Source organism: Rhea americana, unplaced genomic scaffold, assembly GCF_003343005.1.
Source record: "Rhea americana isolate MKP2758 unplaced genomic scaffold, rheAme1 scaffold_22, whole genome shotgun sequence".
Lineage (NCBI taxonomy): Eukaryota > Metazoa > Chordata > Aves > Rheiformes > Rheidae > Rhea > Rhea americana.
The window spans coordinates 2003131-2025370 of NW_028186329.1; the positions used below are offsets into that span (position 1 = coordinate 2003131).

Below are 22240 nucleotides of genomic sequence, written 5' to 3' on the forward strand. Positions count from 1 at the left end.
GAGTTAGTATAAAATAATGTTAATGCTGCATTTTACCACCAGTGRATAACATTATTTCTCAACTGTTGCAAGATCTCACAATTGGGCATTTCATTCTCTGAATCACACATGCTATTATTTAAAAAGAAAAAAATTCCTGGGGCTTTAAATCCTACTCAGAAAGAGTGTATTAAAATAGACCAACACACCCAAAAGATCAATGGTCATCAAAGAATATTACAGGGGTGTGGGGAGGAAGAAGGGAAGRGAGAGAAAAGGAAGAAAAAAGCACGGATTAAACTAGTGCCCAGTCCTGTGGGTTGTCTGCAGCATGCCAAAGCAATTCATTCAGCCTGCAGTTTCCTTCCAGCTGCCCTCTTTCATGAGGGCTCTATGGGAGCAGGTCACAAGATACACATATTGTTATGGCAGCTGCAGCCTGCACCTAGCTGCCTCCTTTCTAAGGATCCCTCAGGAGTGGACACAGATTTATTGGACTTCTAGGAAGCATCAGATTTACCATATTAGCAGAAGGATAACTGTATTATATGTATTACTGCATTTTCTGGTCAGGATAAGAAAAGGGCTATTGCCTGCCCATTTCCACAGGGCAAGAAGAAGCTACTCCAAGAAAACAGAAAAGAAGAGTCAAGCAAAACCTAAAAGCCAGACTTCAAATTTGCCCAGTGCCAAATGAACTGACCACTCCATTCTTGGCCAGCATGAATTGAAGGGAAGGGCCAAGATGAGACTGATCTCTCAGAAGACAACTACTTTCACAAACCACTCTCAGAAGCTACTATCACTGCTCACTGCAAGTGCTAAAACAGATCCTCGCTGAGAGTCCTAAAACTCAGTACCTCAGATAACATAGTACTCGTTTCTCTAAGTTTACTCAGTGCCACTCTTAACAGAGCTTGCTCAAAAACAAATAAACAGTTCAAAGCCATAACAATGCTGGCAAGGGTATGTGGGTGTATGCTTATATTATCTAATGTTTTGAAAATAAAAGTTATTTGTAGTGTGCTCATAYGTATCAGGAGCTAGGCCTAATTTCTTCAAAACATGTATAGTGTATATACCATATACAGAGTGGGCAAGTGGCATCCTACAAACACAATGTATTGCTCTTACACAAACCAGTCCTCCTACATGGATATTAACAATCTTTTACCATCAAAAAGGTGACATTCTCCCCAGCAAACCTGGGGTAAGTTCATTGCTGACTCCACAGAGCAGTTCACCCTGGCTGCTGAGCAGGACTGCTGACATTCCAAGCCACTGACTAACACACTGTTCTTCTGCACTAGTTCAAAGTTTTCTGGTTACCAAAACTAGCTAGATATATACTGCTCTAGAGATCTGTGCACCAAGTAAATCCCATACTGACTTCTTGAGCCTTTTTTAATAAGCATTATTTATACCCACCTGTGGAAGCATGCTAAAAGTAAGTTAAGAAGGGAGTCCACGATTTGGCATTGGCATCTAATCACTAATTACGTGTTAGTAAGTGAGTCCTACATGCAGGATGCTCAGAGTTTTTGAAAATCTGATTTRTTTACTAATTTGCCTGAGCCTGGATTAGGTCTTTCTGTACTCATTTCTGCCAAATTTTCTGTTCCAGAGTACCAAAAAAGAAAGAGTCAACCACTAGATCCACATCTGAGAAGGAAAAGACTCTTGCTCAATATTTTTTCTCTCCAAGGTAACTTAGTCCACTGTCTTGTCCATAGCAAAAGAAATCAYAAAACAGAAAGGAAAACCCTTTCACTTTGAAGAAACAGGCTGCAAATGTGCTCCACCAGCTGAAGGCTTGTGATACACAGTATGCTATGGAAATTGATGACAACAAAATGTATCACATATTTAACAGTATTCTTAAAGCATTAGTACTTTGCTAGGTTTTGCAATCCAACACAGTTACTCAAGCTACCAGTAGAAGCTGAGAGGAACTTCAAGGAGCCTACACAGGTTAGGTGAATAACTGAAATTCAGTAACAACAAAGTAATGTGCATTGCAGGGAAAACTTCATGGGCAAGAGCCCTAAAATGTCCTTAATTAATAGTATCTTCTGAAGGAGACTGATATGTCACTGTAGCTGTCCCAGTGCAGACCTCTATTCMATAAGCAGTTACTGTTAAGAAAAGGAAGCAATATGCTAAAAGTCCATAAGAAATGGGAGAAGAAATAACAACAAAAACACTTCAGTGCCTCTGTAGTGTAGAAATCAGTGGTATGGRCATGGAATTTTACATGCTGTTACTGGGCATTCCACCTCAAAAAAAGCAGGATTATTTCCAGGTAAGTTCAGGAAAACACAGTAAAAATAATGAAAAAGAGAAGCTGCAAGACAGGAATGCCCTCCTTCTACGGAAAACTGGTAAGAATATATAAAAAATGAAGGCACAGAGCCTGGGAACTTATCTGCCCTGACACATAATACAAGAATATTCAGTTGAAATAAAAGGTGAGAAATGGAAATCAAACAAAACATTTCTCCATCCAACCTACAAATAAACTGTGACCTGTATTGGCACAAGAAGCCACAGAGAAAAGAACTTAGCAAGATATCAGGAATGCTGCTAGTTAATGGTAGCACCCTCTGGGAGGAACATTAAGCTTCACACTTCTGGAGTTCAGCAAGTCTCTAGCACAGTCCCACGATTCACAAGTGACTTCACACTGGCTATTGCCAGCTTCATACCCTTCCCCTGATTCATGTGGTACTGACAAAAAACAGGATATGCTGCTAGACAGATCACGGCTAGCAAGCAATTCCTATGATCCTAGCAATCAGCAGCAACTTGGCGATACTGCCCTTTCCACATTCCTTGGCGTTACTGGCATTACACTGACCTCTGGTGGTTGCCAGGAAAAACATGTAAAGAAAGGAAGCAGCCAAAAGGTAAGGAATCACACCCTGCAACTTCTGTGGGAGCTCTGTTCAGTGAAGGCATGTAAAAATTCCTGGCCTTGAAAGTGCTCCAAATCACTCAAGACAACAGGCCAGGAGCAATACTGTACTGATGACTCACAGCTCACAAAGCACTTTAAAGATATTTCAGCTTTTACTCACAATGCTCCCATGAGATACATATGCTCTTTATCAGTCTGTGTTGGGGTTTCCTATAACAACATCACCACAATATCTCTGWACATATTAGCCCCTTTTTCCATATGAGGAAAAGGAAGCAAAGAATAGCTGGATCTGCAGCTCTCTCTGCAACACACATCCCAAACCGGACACTGAAGACCTAGACTAAAGCACGTACATTAAACTAACTTTTCTTGGCTCTGCTATTGTTATACTTAGCCATTTTTATTTTATATTACTTTACGACATTTTGTTATTTTATGTTATTTTATTCCGTTGCACACTTTAATTGTGCCCAAAACTCTAAATCACTTGGAGTTTTTTTTTTTTTTTTTTTTTTTTTTTTGTCCTGGTAGTCTCAGTGACCCGTTTTGCAGACACTTGTTCCCAAAAATACTCACACTGGCACAAGTGATGGGGCAGTAGACTAAGGCTTGGGAGCAGGAACAAGTGGTCATGGGCCAGGAAGGGCAGGAACTGGTTTTTCTGCTGAAGAAAACACAACAGGGAATTATATCCTTACAGGTTAGTGTTGGAATTCACTCAGGAAAACTAAGGACACACCCAGAACAAGTGGAACAAAACAAGGCATTTATTACAGATTTCAAATTGCGACTGCTTATTAGTGTCCCAGGAATCAATGACTACAGGACTGAAGAACAAGAACCGCACTTTCCTTGGAGAGYGAGTACAAAGGCTGAATTGGGCCAGATGATATACCTCTGCTTTCCTTTGCATGCAGTAGCAAATTTATAAAAATCTAATGTAATTTGACAYGACTTTATCTCTTTAGACAGGAAAATAACTCTTCATTTGAGGAGCTCAGTTGTCAGTTGTTGAATTATACTTTGATAATATRGAGTAAGAGTCGACAGAGAGAGCATTATCACTGTGYAGAACTTTCTAAAACTGAAGTCAATGCTATAAAGGTCTAAACAGGCCTCTTCCAYGGTAGCTCATCAGAAATACTCTCAGGTCTAACAGACTTTGTAGGTAAAAAGAGGTCCTTTGGGCTTGCTCAGGAAGAGCTCAACAATATCCACAGAGGAAAAATCTCTGTCTGGGTAGCAGACAGGACTCACTTTGGGAGACACACAACTTGTATCCAGACCTACTTACAGACATAAGCATCTCAGTGCCACTTACAAGCTGGCTTTATGGCTTTAAAAGAAAATTGTGGAGATTGTGCAATGATGGAAGACATCACCACCATTCCCTTTCAGTGCTCTATTTGGCGGGGTGACAAGTAGCGTGGCAACACTAGTAAGAGTTTTTATGCCCTACTCAGATGATGACTTTTCACAAAACCTTTAGGAATTTAACATTTCTATATCTTTTTGACAAATTTGGCTGAAACTGACTATTGGCTTAAAAAGTATCACCGACAGGAAACAAAATCATTTAAGTCTCAGGTCTTYAGGAAACCAAGCAGAAAAACATACAGCTTCTACGTTCTATTCTTTCAGCCTGTTAAACTGAAGATCCTCTTACCAAATCTCTGTTCTCTGTGTTTTAAAAAGCCAAAAAGGCCGAGTTTCTCAAGTTCCTCATTGTATAGGTAGGTTTTTTAGCCTTAATCCCTCTAGGGCCAAGTTCTCTCCTTGTGTCCTGTGGCTAAATTGATAGACTGGAACACCTGAACCACTGCATGCTTGCAGGTACGTGGCTTAGCTCAAATTCTCCATAAGAGGCCATTTAAGCTAAGATAGGGCTTTGTGCCAGAGCAGCTAATTCACTTCTGCAAACTATGCAACACATGCAGTAATCTGTGACAGAGCAATGAGGCAGACCTTTGGGACAGCAATGTCTTAGCCTGCTAACCAAGATTCATCAGCACCTTTGTCAAGCCTCCTGATACTTAAAGTGGCAGCTTGGTGTCTGCTTCTACYTTCAAAGGATATATTTAGCCACTAGGTAACTGAGAATTATTGTTAAGCATGTCCTCGAGCWAGCACGTCCTGGCTTCATAGGATACTTGTAACAAAGAAAAAGTTCACAGATTCAGAAATTAAAAATCCAGATTCACTGTGTTTATCTACCCTRACCTTCTGGGTAACAAAGGCACAGGACTGCCCCGAAGTCATTKCTTTTGAATTACATCACCACTTTCAGAAAAATCCTGTCCCTCATCAGATTAATCATTCAGATTTTAAAAAGATCTAGCAATGCAGGGTCCCCTACAGTCCTTTGTAAATTGTTCCACTGATTATTTATTCTTTCTATCAGCAGGTTGTTCAATGTGGAGAGGAACTAGGAAAACAAGGATAGCATTTGTGACATATGTCCCTAATCCATGTCTGTCACATGAAAAATCACTSTAGTCACTGTTTTCTAATGGTATCTGATTGTTCTGGTAACGACTTCTGGGAACAACTGAAACGATCAAGATTTCATATAATCACTTAGTGTTTTATAACTAGAAAAAGTTTTCTCAAGATATGTGTGCCTACCTGAGCTCTGCTGTATCCTGAGGTACAAATAACAAATGGCATGCACGCTGAATGTTTTTTCTTTGATAACAYTGTTTGCTTATGTTATCAAAATCTGGACTAGCTCAACTTGAGTCAAACTTCTRTCCACGCAGCTGTCCTCAAGCTGCAAAGCAACACCTGACTGAACTTCAGCAGAACAGAGAAACAGATCCCTGCCACCTTACTAGTGTGACTGTCAGCAACGATCTCATCGGTGTCCTCTGCAAGACCAGCTACTTCCGCGTTTTCAGTATGTATCATTTTACTAAAGTGCTGATCATTATGAGTRTATGAGAGCTAGGCTTGAGGCAATATTTGAGTAATACTTCAATAAAGACAATCTTCTTCATGGGGAAAACAGCACTTGGACAAGACAAAGCCAGTGAGGGTCAGCAAGATAACACTTGTGAATTTGCTTAAAATCAATGTTAACAGTATTGTTTAGTTTCACCATGAACTTAAACAGAGCACTAATATACCCTGTCTGTATCTAYTGCACCCCAATACCTGCACAATACCTGCGCACCCCATGCAGGGTCGACAAATCCGCAGGCAGTGCCACCACGGCTGGGCCCCGCTCAGCGTTCGCACGTTAAACCTCCASGGCGGCTGCACACCTCGCCCACCTGAACCAAGGTTACTCGGCGTGGGCTCCTCAGCCCAGAGGGCAGAGTGCTCGCTCCCAGGAGCCCGCAGGCAAGGGCTCCCGGTGGAGGAATTCACGGGGCCCGCACGTCCTGGCGGCAGCCTCACCACGAACTTTTGCGTCTTTGGCTTCTGCCAAAGCGCCGACCTGGCCGGTGTACCGAGGGAGCCCGGCCCTCGGCCGGGACCGCGAGCATCGTCTCCAGCCCTGCGAGCCCCCAGGGGCGGCTGCCTGGAGGATTGCGTGCCGGCAGCGGGAAGGTTTATCTCAGAGTGCGCGCTTCAGGCGWACACGACTTTTTAGGCGTCGATACCTACACGCTTTCAGGCTTGAAGTAGCCATACTGGTAAAACCGCTACCGCGCGCGCTCAGCTGCCGTACGTTAGTGCCGCCGCTCCCACCGAAGAACGGTTACACTGGCAGATTTCCCACCGCCGCTACTTAAATAAATACAAAASCCCGAGGGGCGGCAGAAGGCGGCGGGAGGCGCCGCGGGCGACCCGTGGCACCGCCCTGAGGCGGCGGCCGGCAGCGCCGGGGGGGTGGGGGGTAGGGGCAAGGTCACGCGCCCCTGCGCGAGTCCAACGGTCGGGCTGCCGCACTGCGCCTGCGCGCGCGCGGGCTGGCGGCGGCGGGATGCTCCACGCGCGCGGGCTACTGCATTGCCCCACTCGGGGAGGGAGCGGTGTGCTCCCCTCGCCCGCTCAGCTCCCCCGCGTCCTCCAGCCTGGGCTCCTCCCTGCTGCTCGAGTGCCGCCGAATTGGTACAGGCTGCTCGCTGCCCCCGTGGGACGTAGTACGCCCCGCCGCGGCCCTGCGGGAGGGCCGGCACACGGCGCACCCCTTCGCCACCAGGGGTTGGTTTGGCCCGCTCGGGGCATGCTGGGAGGCGGCCGAGGGCTCCGTTGGACTGTGCGCGTGCRGCCGCCGTTAGTCGCGTTCCGGGTCTGCGGCGTCCCGGGGGTCCCGAGCAGGGCGGGCGGGGTGAGGCCGCCCGCTGAGGGGAGGTCAGGCCGAAGAGCGGCCCTGGGGGCCGAGGGGAGCTGGGCCGCTCGGGGGTGGGCGGGCGGCGCGGCCTCGCCTCGCGGGCCTCGCCTCGGCCTCCCCGCTGCGGGCGGGCGGCGCGGCAGCGCCTGGACGGGAAGGGCTCGCCGGCTGCAGGCTGCCTCCTGCGCCCGGTTTTCTCAGATGTGGCTGGCTTTGCACATGGTTCTTGGTTGCTCTAGTAGGCACTGGCATTCCTAAAGACTGGAAGTAGCCAAGATTCTAGGTGTGCTGATTTTTAAAAAAATTTGCTTTACCCTGCTGTCTGTTCTTTAAAACTGGACAATTATTCCAAATATTTCTCTGTGGATTTCATATCTCGGTTACGTTTTCAAGTGAGTTTTCTCTTCCTTGTTCTTTCAGATGAAAGCAATGGAAATCAGTCGATGGCCCGAGCAAGCACATGGTATCCCAGGAGCATGGTATGATGGTGTTTTTCTGTTTAAATGCTTGCCTTACATAAATAGTTATTTCCATATTAATTTAGAGCAACTTAACCTCTCGAGAAATTTCTTTCATATGTTGTTAATTTAATTTTGCAGAGAGAAATGATCAGTTTAAGTGATCTATTAAAATCTTTGCCTTTGTGTTGCCCATTCATTGACTTCCAGAGTGAATGTGGTGTCAAAAAAGGCAAACAAGAATTCTTGTTAAAACTATTTAAGGAACTGGTTATTTACCTTTCTCCTTCCTGGTTTTGCAAGGACAAAAACTCTCTTAGGGGTTATATAGTTGAGTTTATGTGGTTGAGATTTTGTATTTCAGTCTTTCTAAGTTAAGAATCTGATAGTCATTAAAAAGGGAAAAATTAATAGTTTAATGTCTACTTTTAACGTTATTTAGCTTTCCTGTCTGTAAGAATAACTTTTTTTTCTTYTTACGGCTGTGCTGCAAGTAGTAACTATATAGCACTGTTTTTTTATTTTTTTCCCCCTTTAATCCCTTTGAGAATCTGTTCAAACAAACTTAAGTCAATGTTAAGGAACTTAACRATTCCTTTAGTTACCCTTGTGTTGTACCTGTACTTCCATTGCAGTTCTGTTCAGTTTTAGTGTTGCTCTTAATACAAAAAAGATGGCAAGGATTGGGGATATATGTATTTGTTGAGCTAATGTATATCACTATCTAGTGGAAAGAAGAATGAATAAAAAGTTCTAGTTGATGTGCACAGATCATGCTATACTGCAATGAGAARGTTTTCTTTGTCCATTGGATAAAACAGGTCTCCACATGGCCACTGGGTTTGGCAATAATGCAAAKTTTTTCATTAATGGTGCAGTGTAATGGGGTTTTTGGTTTTTGGTTTTTATTTTTGTCTTGTTTTTCCTAGAAGTGAATGTTAGAAAGTTTGAGACATCAGCAGTGGCTTTTTAACATGCAGGTAGCTTATTATAAGCCACATGAACAGTCTAGTATCCAAAAGATTGCATAGCAGGCCTAAATTTTTTCTAATGGTAAAGCAACAGAAGTATCAATGTTGCAAGCTAATAAAATGTAAAGCAGTTTTGCATATTATCCGAAGGATTGTTTTYTATTGTTGCAGTTTGAAAGCTGCTTTTATCCTCGCTGATGCCAGTTTTTATTCCTGTTTAATGTTGCAAGTAGGATAATGCAATTACAGACTTCTGCAGAGTCCTGTAGTTTTTCCACTTACAAGAAGATACATACAACTTRGGTCAGTCCTGCTACAGAAGAGATGAAAATCACATCTAGCAATGTTCTTAGAGTGTGTGTTGCCTTTGTGTTTTGTATTAGTGACCGAGGGTCAAAAGTAAAAAGGGAATCCCTCTGTAGCTCTATTTAGTATTGGATGATGTCTTCTACTGTTCTGCTGCAGATAGAACAGTCTTTTGATGGTGTGAAATACACTTTAGAGTATTGTTGTTAGCGGGGGGGGGGGTGGTGGCGGCTGCCGCACTTACCTTGGGGACAGTGGAGTCTATTCCTATTGGAATGCTAAAATACCCATGGAAAATTCTTACAGAGCTCTGCTGCGTMTGAGCAGTATCCATCAATGGGGATCTTGCTGGCAGCTCTCAAGCTTGTAGAGGCAGGCATGTGGTGAAATTCTGAGCATGGGAAAGGCTTGTAGGAAACAGTTACAAAGCCCTGACACTCCAGCTGTCCAGYAATTTCCTACATGAGGTGAGTGATGAGAATTTATTTTACTCTGTGCTTCAGCCTTGCCTTGTATGATGAAGTTGAATGATGTACTCTGTTGGGGGGTGGGGTATAGTTCACAAAGTGGCTTTTGAGTAGAAATTGGAAGTGAAACACTGTGGGCCTCCTCAGCCTGATGACTTTATTTTTACCAACAGTAAAAACAAAGTGAGAAACCGTAAAAGCAAGTCAAGATATCAGTGTGAGGGGCTTTATTAAAAATGGTGCCTGGCTACCAGTGTGTCCAGGAGGAATCTGTATGGCTTACTGTATTTCTTTTTGTGGGAGGGTGATACTGTGGAGAAATTCAGGGTGTAGAGACTTAAGAAGTTTGCACAGAAGATCAGTAAAACATGAAAGCTCAGCRTCTCATATCAAAATGCTATTTCACTGTAACTTTCTGACAAAGCCAGCACTACTTAGGAGTTAGTGTGAAATGTGGCCATACAACCAAGATGAAAGACTGGGGCATATTTTCAACAACTTGTTTCAGTATTAAAAGTGTGGTTTGTGTAACATAGATGCCCAAGGGCATGATCAGTCATTTGAGCCTTTGAAGCCAGGATCTTTTCAGTCAATATTTGAAATGTTGTGTGAGGATGATCCAGTATTGAAAAATTATTATAACCTACCTGCATTTCAAGGGACACAATAYGCTGTGTGCTAGAAAGCAGTGTTTCTGTTGAATGCTTTTGTGCAGAACTTGGTAGTGAAAGAAAAAAATGAATGGAGGTTTGCTGCAACAGCAACAGACTCAGGAATAYGAGGTGAACAAACTAGTTGCTAAAACAGGAGAGTACAGCAGTGATGAAGGGCAGACAATGAGGTAGAAACGCTGATAAAAGAAGACACACTGCTGTTTGTGCATCTTGTTCAGTTGCATCTACCAGTTAAACCTGCAGGAACGTATTTCAGGGCACACACAGAACAAAGTATATTTCTTGCACATTTGTCTGTGTTCTCATTATTCTTTTTGTTTCACTAATGTGTTCAGCTCTCTGGTGGAGTACTGAAGAGGAGAATGCTGAGACCCAGTGCAACACAGTGAGCTTTCCAGGGAAAAACTGTAAATACAGTTCAAGAAAACACGGAAGAGTTGAGAGTTGCGGAGAAGCTTCAGGAGGAAACMATTTGTGAGTTTTTTGGACTACTAACACAGTTCTGTTGCTTGCCTTCTTTGTTCTCCCTGTGCCAGAAATGGATATACTGTACAGACCACTACAGAATAGAAATACGGACTCTGTAATTGTGCAATTCTTGCAATAGCAGCTTTCAAAATATGATTGCAGCTCTCAGAGCRTATCGATGCTTTGGCAGCTCTCTGGAGTCTTGCTTATCTGGGCAAAGAGCTGTYCTTGCCTGTAGGCTTCCTAAAACTTATTTACATTTTGGGTTCTAACCATTTTCCGAAGGGATGAGGTGCAAGCTGATTCTTATAACTTTGTTCCAGTTTTAAGGATATAGCAACCTAATGGTTGCTAGGATAAGTTAGTTCCGAAAACAAGCACCTACTGCATGGCTTCCAATCTTATGCTGTGTTTTTTTTTTTTTTTTTTTTAGGAAGAGTTGTTGGAACCAGCCTGAGACCAGTGGCATTCTGTATGGAATAAGACTTCTCCATAAGAAATAAACTATAGAAAAGATGAAATATTTAGCCTGAAAATTCATGTGGTGACACTCAGAGGCTGATTTTAACTGTAATGGGGCAGAGTCTGGCAATGTAGCAAAAATTTTTTTTTCAAGCTGTAATTGCTTCTGTTCAGCAGAGGCTAATAAATGGATGGGAGTTAACTGCTGAAGCCATGGGCTTCTGCAGCATGCTGGGAGATCGGATTAGCTGGGATTTATATTCTGGTGAGGAAAAGCAGAAATTTAAAATTCAGTAACCCTGTATTTAAAATAGAGACAGGTATTTCTCCAACGTGAGGAACTGCAAGCTTTCTTTAGATCCTGGACACTGCATATTATGGCTATGCCAGGTACCGTAAACTAAATTTGAAATAGAATGAAATACACTGCAGGAATAATGATGGGATTTCCTACCTCTGTTACTGGAAGGTTTATTCATCATATATCTGTTYTACCAGAGTGACTGCTGAAATTCTAAATTTGCAATGTCAGATTTCTCAGTATTGAATATAGGCAAATTACTAATGCAGCTTGTAAGCACAAGCATGCTTGTGCTTTCTGCTTTGTCAAGAGGGAAGAAGGTTTAGACAAGAATGATTAATTTTTAGTGAATCAAGATGCAATTATTGGATGTCCTAGAAAGCTTAGGGCTTGTGTTTGGGATTATATTCCCTTGAAGATACCATCTGTTCAGGAGTTTTGCTCCTGGGTCTTTGTTTAGAAGTGTAAGATGAGCAGGAGTATCTTTTAAGACTTTTTTTTTAAGACTCTTGAGTAACAGCTAATGCCAAGTTTTAAATGATGTCTGACATGTTAATTCTGTATCAGCAGCAAAAACTGGAGAATCTAAACTTTGCTTTTTATTTGTCCCATCACACTGTGAAACAAATCAATAAAAAGTGATGTGGGGAGAGGAATAAATGGGGGAATAGTACTACTGGTAATCTGACTGGTGTTAGGACTGCTTTTCCTAGTTTTTATGAGCAGCTAACTAGACTGTACTCTTGCAAAACAACCCCTGTGAAACCCCTTATTTTTCCCCTTTCCTTCCTCTGCTTTATTGTAAGACTAACACAGAATCTGGCAGACTTAAGGTTGATAGTATTCAAGTAGAAAGGAGGAAAGGTTCTCAAGTGCTCAGGGGAAGCTAGAGAACAAAGACTTGTGCACTAGGTTGATGTTACACCAACCCTCTCTTCTATTACTTGCCTTCAGTGGTCTACAGCAGAGGGTTCTTAACATTTAAAGGCTGAGAATCGTAACTGTTACGGGGTGAGGATAGAAAGAAAACAATTGACTTCCAAATTTCTCTTCTRCCTTTTAGCTTGAGATAGGCACAGTTCAGTCCAACTTCGCTGAGGCTGATCTAGTAAATGAAAACAGCCAGTTTGCATCAGTGCCTGAGCCATAATATTCTTGAACGTAAATCATTTTTTTTTCCTGGTAAAGGGGCTTGTTGTAGGTAAAAATAGCAGAAGTAGTTTTGAGGAATATCAAGTACATTCTAATGCCTTTATTGAGGAAATAGTTAAATGATAGTAACTTTCAAGATCTTAATATTWCAGCAGGTATATATCAGGCAAACTGACAACTGGGAGGGCAGTAGGTTTTGGGGTTTTGTTTCCTTCCCCCCCCCCCACTCTTCTCAAGGAGGCATACAGTGAAGAAATTAAAACATGGGTATGTTAAGGGGAGAGAGTGCATCTGCCATGCTGGCYCTGTATATTTGGCTTGACAGCTCATGTAGTCTGATACTTGTTGGTGATTTTCAGGTAAGGAAGCTGTGGTCCATACTGGAAGTATGGAGAAAAAAAAAACCTTAAAATTGACAACTCTCTGCTACCAGCAAAAATACTTAATCTGGAGAAGCTGTATCCTCAAGTGGATTTTAATTGGTACTACACCTGTCTCTACCAGATGGTACTGTCAAATGAATCTGTGTTTCTTAAGTTCTCCTCCTTTGTATAATGTAAATAAGACACACAGGCAACYATGGAATACCCTAAAAATTCAAGTTTTACTTGACTTTTAAATAATCTGGACACAAGTTTTGACACAGCCATCTATCAAACTCAATTTAAAACAAAGCACACAGTTGCTTCATGAATATTTAACTTAATGTACACAGGGTATATGCATCACATTGATATGTTTATGTATGTTTTAAAACACCTTTCTAGAGAGCTTTGAATTAAACAGACTTTTCCAAAACAAAATATGCCATCCATTCAGTTCAGTATTCAGCTGTATAAAGATGATTTGGCAACTTAAATGGTGGTTTTTTTTTTTTTTTTAAAAAAAACATCTTGCAATACAGTGAGCTTAATCATACTCTAATTAGAGTATGATTAGTAGTATTAGTAGTATTCACAATGCATTGTAGAAAAGGACAGGTCCAAACTAGCTCCTGATGAAGAAACCAGATAACAAGCAAGGAGACCAATCTGGGATATACAAAAATGCTTCTGCGGTGTGGATAGCCAGCCCTCTTCATTGTATAAAATACTTGTTTTGCTAAGAGGTACATCTATRTAGTTTGATGTTGCTAACTAGTAAGTGAGACAGATCAAAACTTCCTTATTCATAGCTCTTGCAGAAATCTCAGGAGAGGTAAATGCTGAGGCACAAAGTTAAAGTTGTTGGCCTGAGATTACTTCAGTGAGTTAGAACCAGGATGAGGAAGAGGATGTCTCATCTTGGTCCTTCGCTCATTTAGGCTGAGCCCAAGGGAGAACTTTGCCTCCCCGGTGAAGTATTTCCTGTCTYGTGTCTGACTCGCCAGGAGCGCTGAGAGCGGTGAAGCGCTCCAGGCTTGCAGTGAGCAACGTGGCGCAGCCGCTGGGCAGCGAGCGGTGCAAGGAGGCTGGGGCAGCAGCAACTGCGGGAAGGGCGAGGTGCAGCTCGGAGGCCCAGCTGCTCATCAGTCTCGTTGCTGTTGTCAGCCTGTGCGGTACAGCTTCTGGTGAGTGAGTACTTTTAGAGCTGTTGTTACATAAAACTGAAAAAAGCACAGGAAGAGGCGCCTTTCTTCAGGTGACCCRGGAAGACAAGCTTAAAGGAAAAGGAGGTGCATGTATATGGAATAACTTCCCTTTTCTGCTCTATGAGCTGACAGTGATGTCCTTTTCTGAATTTTGCCTTGCTCTCACACTAATGTGGAATAGATACGTTAAACTTAAGTCTTTCTTGTACTGAGACAAAATCGTATTGATCCAGGCTAATCACTAGGCTTGTTAAAATCTGATTCTAACGCAGTCTCATTGGGAGTAAGACCACTAATTCAAATCCAGGACTCTTCCCGCAAGTTTCTCTTTTAAAAAAAAAGGTTAGCTGGACTAGGAAAATTCTGCTTTGCTACTAATTTATAACTGAAAAGTATGGATACTAGTCTAGCCTATTTTCTGATATAGTGGAATAAGTAAAATATCACACATTTGGCTGATGGTATCCATTGATAATATACAAAAGCCCACAGGCAGGTGACAGCATACAGGAAAAAAAGCAGGTTGGATGTAACCTTTTTTCCTAATCAATATTTGAAGACTGATAAGATACAGACGATGCGTACAGATATCCTTAAATCGTAAGAATGCAAATACTCCTAAAGTGAGAGATGTGTTCTACTTGTTTRTGGCTGAGTAAGGAGACCAGCATAGTGGCAATAATTTAGAAAGCAACAAACTGTGAGCAAATGTATAAAGCTCCAAGCTTGGGATAGTTTCCTGAACAAGTAAGGGGTGGCTTTGATTCAGGGTACCTTAACCATTTTGTGTGTGGTTAGTCAYTTTAGTATTCTTGGGAGTATTCCAAAGGATTGTGGTGATAAAGATATAGGACGCAAATTTTTGCCACAGTGGATTGTTGTTGTTTTTGTTTGTTTGTCTGTTTTTAAGCCAACACGTGAGAATACTGCTCCAGGTCATAAACAGATCCTAAAGGATCACAGTAAACTGGCACAATGACAATGAAACCATTCATTTCATAGTTTGGGGTACTTTTAAAAAGACTATTACAAACAGTTTGAGCAMATACTTTAAGCCAAGCTCAACAATGTCTTAGCATGATGTCTGCAGCAAATTGAGAAAATGCTGAAGAACGTTTATGAAAACTGCATTTGTATCGCAGAGGGGTTCCAAGCTCTCCTTTACCTTAGAATTGTTTGCTGAGACCAAAGGAGGAGCACTGTCTGAGATAAGTGTCCAAAGAAACGTATCTGTCAGGTGAATCTGCCTTTCCAGGAACAACGCAGCACCTCTTAACCTGTCACAAGAATATACAAACTGTACCATTACTACCCTGGCTCGTGGCATCCATCCGACCGCTTCAGATCTTTACAGAGAATAAAGACGAAGTGGAGAACAGCCTCACCACCACGGGCACATGAACTACAACAGCTGTTTCCATTGCCGTTTAAAAAATTCAGTATTGAGTTTGGGGATTGCACTTAGCAAAGTTACCTTGCTAACAAAGAGGTTTTGCTAAGCTCCTTAGTAAGCTGGCACAGCCAGGAGGATAGGCAGTGTACTGACAGAGGACAAATGGGAGACACAGGAATGACTTCAGCTATTTATACAAAGTGATAGGACAGGAAAAGATCTAGGCATCATGTCAGACACCTACTGGAAGATAATCTGTTCAATGTGCAACATCACTAAACCCCACTAACCCTACCCTGACAATAGGAAAAAAAATGCAATTATCATACCTGGAATACTGCCTTTGTCATTTTATCACGTAAGTAGCAGCTCAGGGAGGAGTAATAGATGTTATTAGCATTGACTATTTCATATGAAAAGAGATTAAGGCAGGCTTCACTAATCTAGAAAAAAGACTATTTACCAGCTCTTTTAAATCCTACTCTACAAGTTTTGTTTAACTGATATTTAAGTGCTCTGCTGAGTAGTCCTAATACAGTGGGTCAGTATGTATTTTCCCCATTTCCAGTGTGGTTTACCATAAAGCTGGTGGATCTTATTCTTATCGTAGGCAACGTTCAATTAAATAGTCCCTGCACCCAAAAGGGCATTCGAAATTGAGAACACTTAGAACTGTCGAGTGAAAGCAAGTCTGTATAATCACTGGAACTCTCTGCCACAGGGAGTTATGGAGTCCATTACTTCTGAGCTAAAAATGCATTGAGTCAACATTTGCRTTAACACCACTAGCATCTGTTGTTATGCCAGCCTAAAATAAACATTTTAAGAGCTCGCAGTCCTTATGTTTCAGGGCGTAAGTTGATCGCCAGATRGAGTTGTGAAGATGTTTCTTCCCAAGTCATACTGTATTGCACAATTGGCCAAAAATATGACTACTTTTCTTCCCCTGAAGCATCTGGCCCTGATCACATTAGTTAACAGTCATTTTTGGAAAAAGGCAATTCAGTTACAGAGCAGACCATACAGCCTGTTTTGTTGCAGCAATTTTTTTTTCTTTTTTTTTTTTTTTTTTTTTTTGGAAATGTAACTGCTGATCATACAGTTTTCCTAAGACTTTTCTTTTTGGTTGTCTAATCAGGCAACTTCTCAGTCAGTCACGCGACTCTAGAGTGGTGTAAGCAGTTAATGCATTGCTTGGCCTTCCCAGCAAGCAGGCTGCATTTCTGAAAGTTCTGAGGAAACTGCTATCACTCCAACTTCAGTTTCTTTCCTTGCACAAAAACACTCCTTGGTTTCCAAAGAATAAAATCCATTCACCATCCTCAGTTACAACAATCAAGTCTCTACCTTGAAGCGTGACACCTGTACAGTTTTTATTGTTTTMGTGGTGGGTTTTCCATCCAGGTTGTTAGTGGATAGCTGAGATTTTTCTTTTATTAGGCTCTCTTTAGATCCGCTTCGTTTCTGAAGAGAACAAATGAAAATATGTTGCTGAAAATGTACAGCAGACTTAAATCCTATGTTTTRATAACTGCTTTTATGACAGCCTTAGACTAAGGATAGGACAATTTATTGATACCAGGAGTATGAAAGTCTGTTCTGATCAAACAAAACTTACTCTCCTCTTGCCTTCTCCTACCCCTCCCAGCTGCTGCCCCCTATGCTATTTGGATTCATATTCCCTATTCAGGAAATACCAGGACTAATTATTTGGTATTTGGCCAAATACTGCAAACAAGTGTTCATTAGGAATTAATGGCCACTGTTGTGAGGCATTCTGGGGAGAAGGGAAAAGAGAGGTGTTTGTAGACACTGAACATTGTAACACTAATTCCTTCCAGGGCAATGAATTCAAGCCAAAYAATATTAGATAGTAATGAAAATAAGATTATATGGTGAATTTTGAACTGGATTCAATACTGCAAGTTACCTATTTCTATAAAGCACTTAAATGTGCTTAAARTGTAAAGCACTTAGTTTTAAGTATATCAACTTCCTGCTCCCTGCTGGAGCAAGTCCTTAGAAAAATATCAAGGATAGCTCTTCTTTTTCAATTTCCATCATATGCAGGAATAAAAATATCCTCAAACTTAATTCCTATCTGASAGGATATAGTATGTTTGCTGGCCTTAAAGTGAAAAATAATCTCTTTTTTGTTTTAAAGTTGTTCAAACTTAAATTATTCTGTTTACAGGATAAAATTGGACATGTTTTAMTGGTTATGTTCTCTGGAGTTTCCACACTGCTGTATCAGCATGTGGTTTTCGTGTACTCACRTGCCAGATTAACAGACATGATGGGTGAGAAGGAAATGTGTGTATTATATTTCATATTTTGATTTTAGATTTGAAACTACAACACTCAGATTTTTAAATGACAATCTAGTTGTGTTGCTGAAAGCCTATATACACACTGTTAAGAGGACAATTGGRAATCCTGTTTTTACTGAATGTGTTATTACACAGATATGCCTTCCCATTGCAAGTAATGACTACAAAAATCAAATTAAAATGAAAAAGGGTCTAGAAAGAAGCAAGATTTAGGAGTCTGCTTCCATGAGTTCACTCGAATTTCTAATGCATACCGGTAAAGTAACAAAACGTTTAATGAGTACACAGGAATCCCAGAGCATTGTTGGAAAAAACTCCAGGTAAGTGTTTGTCCGAAGAGAAGCAGTTTGTAGCATTCTAAGGATTTGGAAGCTAGGTAGAAACAGGTCTGGAATTTTCCCTTGTATGCACTGGTTTTCCTTCAGTGCACTTGTATAACAGAAGTATGTACAAGTGCTTGCTTTTTGAGTATCATTTGCATCTCATGTTTTGAGCTTAATATGACTGCCTGTCAAAGCTAAGATAGGTTACCATAATTTATGATAAAAGGCAGTGATAAAGACGAGCTCTGTCCATTTTGTTGCAATAGGATGAAAAGAATAACTATTCAGTAGTTGAAAAAAAAAAAAAAAAAACAATGTTGCAAGCCTGAGCAATCAAGCTCTAAGAAGTGGAGGGAAAATGATAATAGACTATCATTACAGCTACAGCCTAAGCACACTTGCATATTTTAAATAATTGTGAGATAACAAAGCATCAAACTTAAGGGTCCTCCGGTAGGAAGCAGGTATCCATGGGAGCATATGCTACAGAATTCAGTATACTTGGAAATGTAAACAAAGTAATCAAGTTGCAAAATGTAAAGCTTCCAGTCACAAAAAAAAAGAACCCGAGTCATATTTCCTTTTCACTGAAAGGCAAAGACTTAATTAAAATACAGCACCTGACCCTTTCTCCCTCCAAAAGAGGAAATTTTTAAAGGGTGCACACTTACTAACCAGCTGAGTCAATTGGATGCTGGGACCTTTAGCATCTGAAGAACGTGTCACAGGCAATGGAGGCACCAGATCAGTTTTTGCACTGGAATTACAAAATAGGYATCACTGTAATGAAGTACACTGTAAGAATACACAAGAAGCATATTAAACTGACCCAGCTGGGGACAAAAAGGYGCATCAAGTAATTGCAGATCTCAAAGGCAACTCACTGCCTGTCCCCTAACTTTCGGCATCCAGAAGCTATCGTGGCCCTGTCAATATTCTGTAGGGAGAGGCATGTTCAGGGCACAGTTCATCCCTTCCCTACTTATGAGGCCTCTCTCCCCCTACACTAGGGAGGGGGCTCAACTTGATGTGAGATGAGCCCCATCCTAAATCGCAATGTGCACTACCTCCTTCAGGGTGTCAGCAGCCCACCCTCCCTGGGCGGCACAGGAACAGCCAGCAGCCGTACAGCAAGCCCAGAACATCCTTCTCCCAAGGCAGAGGAGTGCCTCCCCTGGAAAGCCTTAACTTCTCTGTACGCGTGCTGGGGGCACAGTAACTGATGCAGGTACGTACTGGCGTGAGGGTGCTGTAAGTGGATGATATTTTCAGGAAACTGCTTTTGTCATTTCAGGCCTTAATATAACTGAACATGGGGCTTTTTCTTCTCCATTCACAGATATTCCCTTTACAAATTGGCCTTCTAGGAAAGACAGAGCCACCCATTACTGAAGAGTGGTTTATCAGAGCTCTCATGAAACACACTCCTGCCGATGGACATGAACGGCTTGACTCTATTAAGGATGTAAGTACTTGGAAAGTGAGTCATGTGAGCTCTCCTCCCTTAGGCAACTTCATGAGGTACCTCTGAGGAGCAGGGCAGGCTTAGTTTGCCTTTTTCAGTTTTTCACCCTTTCTACAGAGTGAGTCAAGAAAGCCTCCATGACTCAAAATAGACTACGAATGTTTTTGCACTTCACTGAGTTATTTAGCTCTGAAGACTTACTGCTTACAGGGTTGCCTGAATCCTGTGTCAGCACACAATCACATCTATGCCACTTCTAATCTAAGCATGATCTCTGGGGAACATCTGTGACCCATTAGAACAACCCATTGCTAATAATCACTTTCACATACTTCACTTCTGACAGAACAGATCTTTCGCCATCAGAGCACTGGGAGCGCCGATACTGACGGTAGCTTCGAGGGGAATGTGAATGTCTAATGCGAATTGGGTCACCTTGAGTCCTATGTGAGAAACAAAATTCACAACAGTGGATCAATAAATCAGACCTTTGGCACAAAAAAAAAAAAAAATAAATGCAACTTCAGCCTGAGACACCCTCCCATTTCTTAATAAAGTATAACAGATGGCTTCTTGCACTGCCTGAATTTAAAAGGCTGGTGCTTTTCTTATGAGTCTGTACTTTACAAATTAATGCTTTAAAAGTGCAAAGGTCACTAAAATGGACATGTCTGTGTCTGAGAATGAAACTTCTTAATAAGGAATGTATTAAAATATACAGCTTTAACATCAGCCTCTTTTTGTCAGAGGTATTGTGGAAGAACGCTCTAATATAAATGGATCCCATTTATCTCACAGGCAGCTGCTTGCACTAACACATGGCATCCCAAATGGGCAATTATCATGGTAAAATAGATGTCCGTTCTGAAGGAAATGGTTATGCCTTGGCAGCTGCCCATGGTAAGCGAGGGAAAAGGGGTTGAGCAGACCAAACAGTGCTTTAGATGACCAGAATAAAAATTTAAAAGGAAAGAAGTTTAGAAAAGAAATAGGCTTGTTCACTTGTATTCAATTCTCCCTGGTTGTATACTGTATATCATATAGAACATATTGCTGGGTGGCATAGAGAGACATATAGAACATAGAGCATATGTTCTATGAGCGAGTGGCATACAGAGAGACAAAGATGATTCTTTCTGTATTTGGGAAAGGGAAAATGCTAGGTTTAAGAACTGTTTAGTAGCCTCACACAACCCATACCTGAGAGCATTAAAGCTTATGAATTATGTGTAGCCCCATCCTATTTCAGTATGACARAGCTCACAGTAAAAGAAAAAAAGAAAAAAAGAGAAAGAAAGAAAAGAGAGAGAGAGAGAAGTGAGCTTTTATATTCATAACAAAAGTCCTGACATAAACTCACTCTATTTTAGTATATGGGATTTCTTTCAATTGCTCCTCAGACAGGCCAGATGGATCCACAAGTTCCTTCCTAGAAAGGATTAGGCAAAGTAAATAATATTACAGTAGCTAGCAACTGCATAACCATTCATTTTTTATTCCATTAGGTTGGAAAGATATACTTAAACAAGCTGTTTTCAGCCCAGAAGTTATCTTGACATCARAACAGGAAACCTACTAAGAAACATGTCTAACTTTACCTTGATTGCTTCAATTGCATGTCACATCCTATTCTATCTTCCTGTCACTTTCTTGCACCCTGATCTTGTTGCTTCTCAATATAAATGACTATAGTGAATACTGAACATTGAATATTCCTTGGAATAGGTTATTATCTTCCTGTTTGGTAGCAGTATGTATAACAGAATAGGGGACCTTATCCTAAAAATGTCAGTATTAAAACCAAGGATATTTTGGAAGCCTCACAGGAATACATATTTAAGACACTGTATTTTTCTTTAATTCACCTACATAAAATAGTCACCTGTATTCAGTGGTAGGAAGTATCTTCTATGCAAAGCTAAGTAATTTACACCTGTGCAATTAATGTACTGCTGCACATAAACAAATCAGAACATAATGCTTTGCAGCCACAGTGCAAGGGGTGGGAATAACTATATTGGGGCAATGCAGTGGTCAGTCAGACCCTTTGAGGACAGTACTTACTGAATATGTTTCCACAGTTGTTCTTTAGCTTGTACATCTGGGCTTCTCCTATCAAGACCGAGGAAAACAACAAAAACAGAACAGTGAAAACCACCATCTGAGGTACTGCTGCTCAGTAACAACTTTTCATGGCACACATTTTAACACAGAAATTATGGCAAGTGTTATCCGCTAGTGGCTTTAATTTTAAATTTTGTTATCTTGGGAAATGCAATCTCATTGCTTTACTGGAACTGAAAAGTCATTTCTTGAACGAGAAGCTCCAAGTAAAATCACAATTTCTGTTCCGCTACCCTTCAGCAAAAGCATGCACAAAATATTAATGACAGAACAAATTCTCACTGCAAGCCAAAGCTATGCCTAGCTTCTGTCGTCTCCTTCGCCCCCAGCCCCTGGCCCAGCTAAAGACAATGTATTTTGGAATTACTCTTTTAAAAGGCTCTGAGAAACTTGGGGCAGCCCAGCRAGCCCTGCGTGGGCAGGAAGCGGTTCGCTGGGCCAGCCGTGCCTGGAATCCCTGCTCACTCCCAGCRGGCACGAGGAAAGAGCAGCCCTCGCCCAGCAACCATCCGTCTAGCCTCCGCTTCCCGGCGGTTTGCGAGCAAGGTTTCTGCTCGGTTTGTTTATACTTTAACTTTGCGACATCTAGGACAAACAC

General features: G+C 41.5%; 1 protein-coding gene, 3 long non-coding RNA genes and 1 other non-coding gene across 12 annotated transcripts in view; 3 read left to right on the forward strand and 2 right to left on the reverse strand.

Annotated features, from left to right (window-relative positions):
* LOC146595584 (uncharacterized) overlaps positions 1–6703 on the reverse strand; it is a 92623-nt gene extending 85920 nt beyond the window's left edge. For all 3 annotated transcript variants that reach the window (XR_014895896.1, XR_014895894.1, XR_014895895.1), the window contains exons 1-2: positions 6509–6703; positions 3476–3563 (exon numbers count right to left, since the gene is read on the reverse strand). This is a non-coding gene — a long non-coding RNA (uncharacterized LOC146595584). The remainder of the gene's footprint in view (positions 1–3475; positions 3564–6508) is intronic.
* Positions 6704–7066: 363 nt separating this feature from the next.
* LOC146595585 (uncharacterized) lies at positions 7067–11043 on the forward strand. Of its 2 annotated transcripts, none has more exons than XR_014895892.1 (5): positions 7067–7198; positions 7599–7657; positions 9220–9380; positions 10390–10528; positions 10956–11043. It is a non-coding gene; the product is annotated as an uncharacterized LOC146595585 (long non-coding RNA). The 2 variants fall into 2 exon arrangements; XR_014895893.1 differs by having other exon boundaries at positions 7068–7175.
* On the forward strand, positions 7815–7946 carry LOC146595586 (small nucleolar RNA SNORA13). The gene has a single exon (XR_014895918.1). It is a non-coding gene; the product is annotated as a small nucleolar RNA SNORA13 (small nucleolar RNA).
* Positions 11044–13017: 1974 nt separating the features above from the next.
* Positions 13018–22240, reverse strand: part of EPB41L4A (erythrocyte membrane protein band 4.1 like 4A) — a 139703-nt gene continuing 130480 nt past the window's right edge. For 4 of the 5 annotated variants that reach the window (XM_085305352.1, XM_085305353.1, XM_085305351.1 and 1 more), the window contains 5 exons: positions 21583–21630; positions 20879–20947; positions 19851–19961; positions 18729–18810; positions 13018–16864 (listed from right to left, as the gene is read on the reverse strand). In XM_085305352.1, coding sequence (XP_085161478.1) covers positions 16736–16864; positions 18729–18810; positions 19851–19961; positions 20879–20947; positions 21583–21630 — 439 coding nt within the window. In that variant the 3' untranslated portion in view covers positions 13018–16735. Of the gene's footprint in view, positions 16865–18724; positions 18811–19850; positions 19962–20878; positions 20948–21582; positions 21631–22240 lie in introns of all 5 variants that reach the window. The other variant, XM_085305356.1, reaches the window with a different exon arrangement.
* On the forward strand, positions 18764–21990 carry LOC146595588 (uncharacterized). Its single transcript, XR_014895897.1, has 3 exons — positions 18764–19281; positions 19393–19518; positions 21600–21990. It is a non-coding gene; the product is annotated as an uncharacterized LOC146595588 (long non-coding RNA).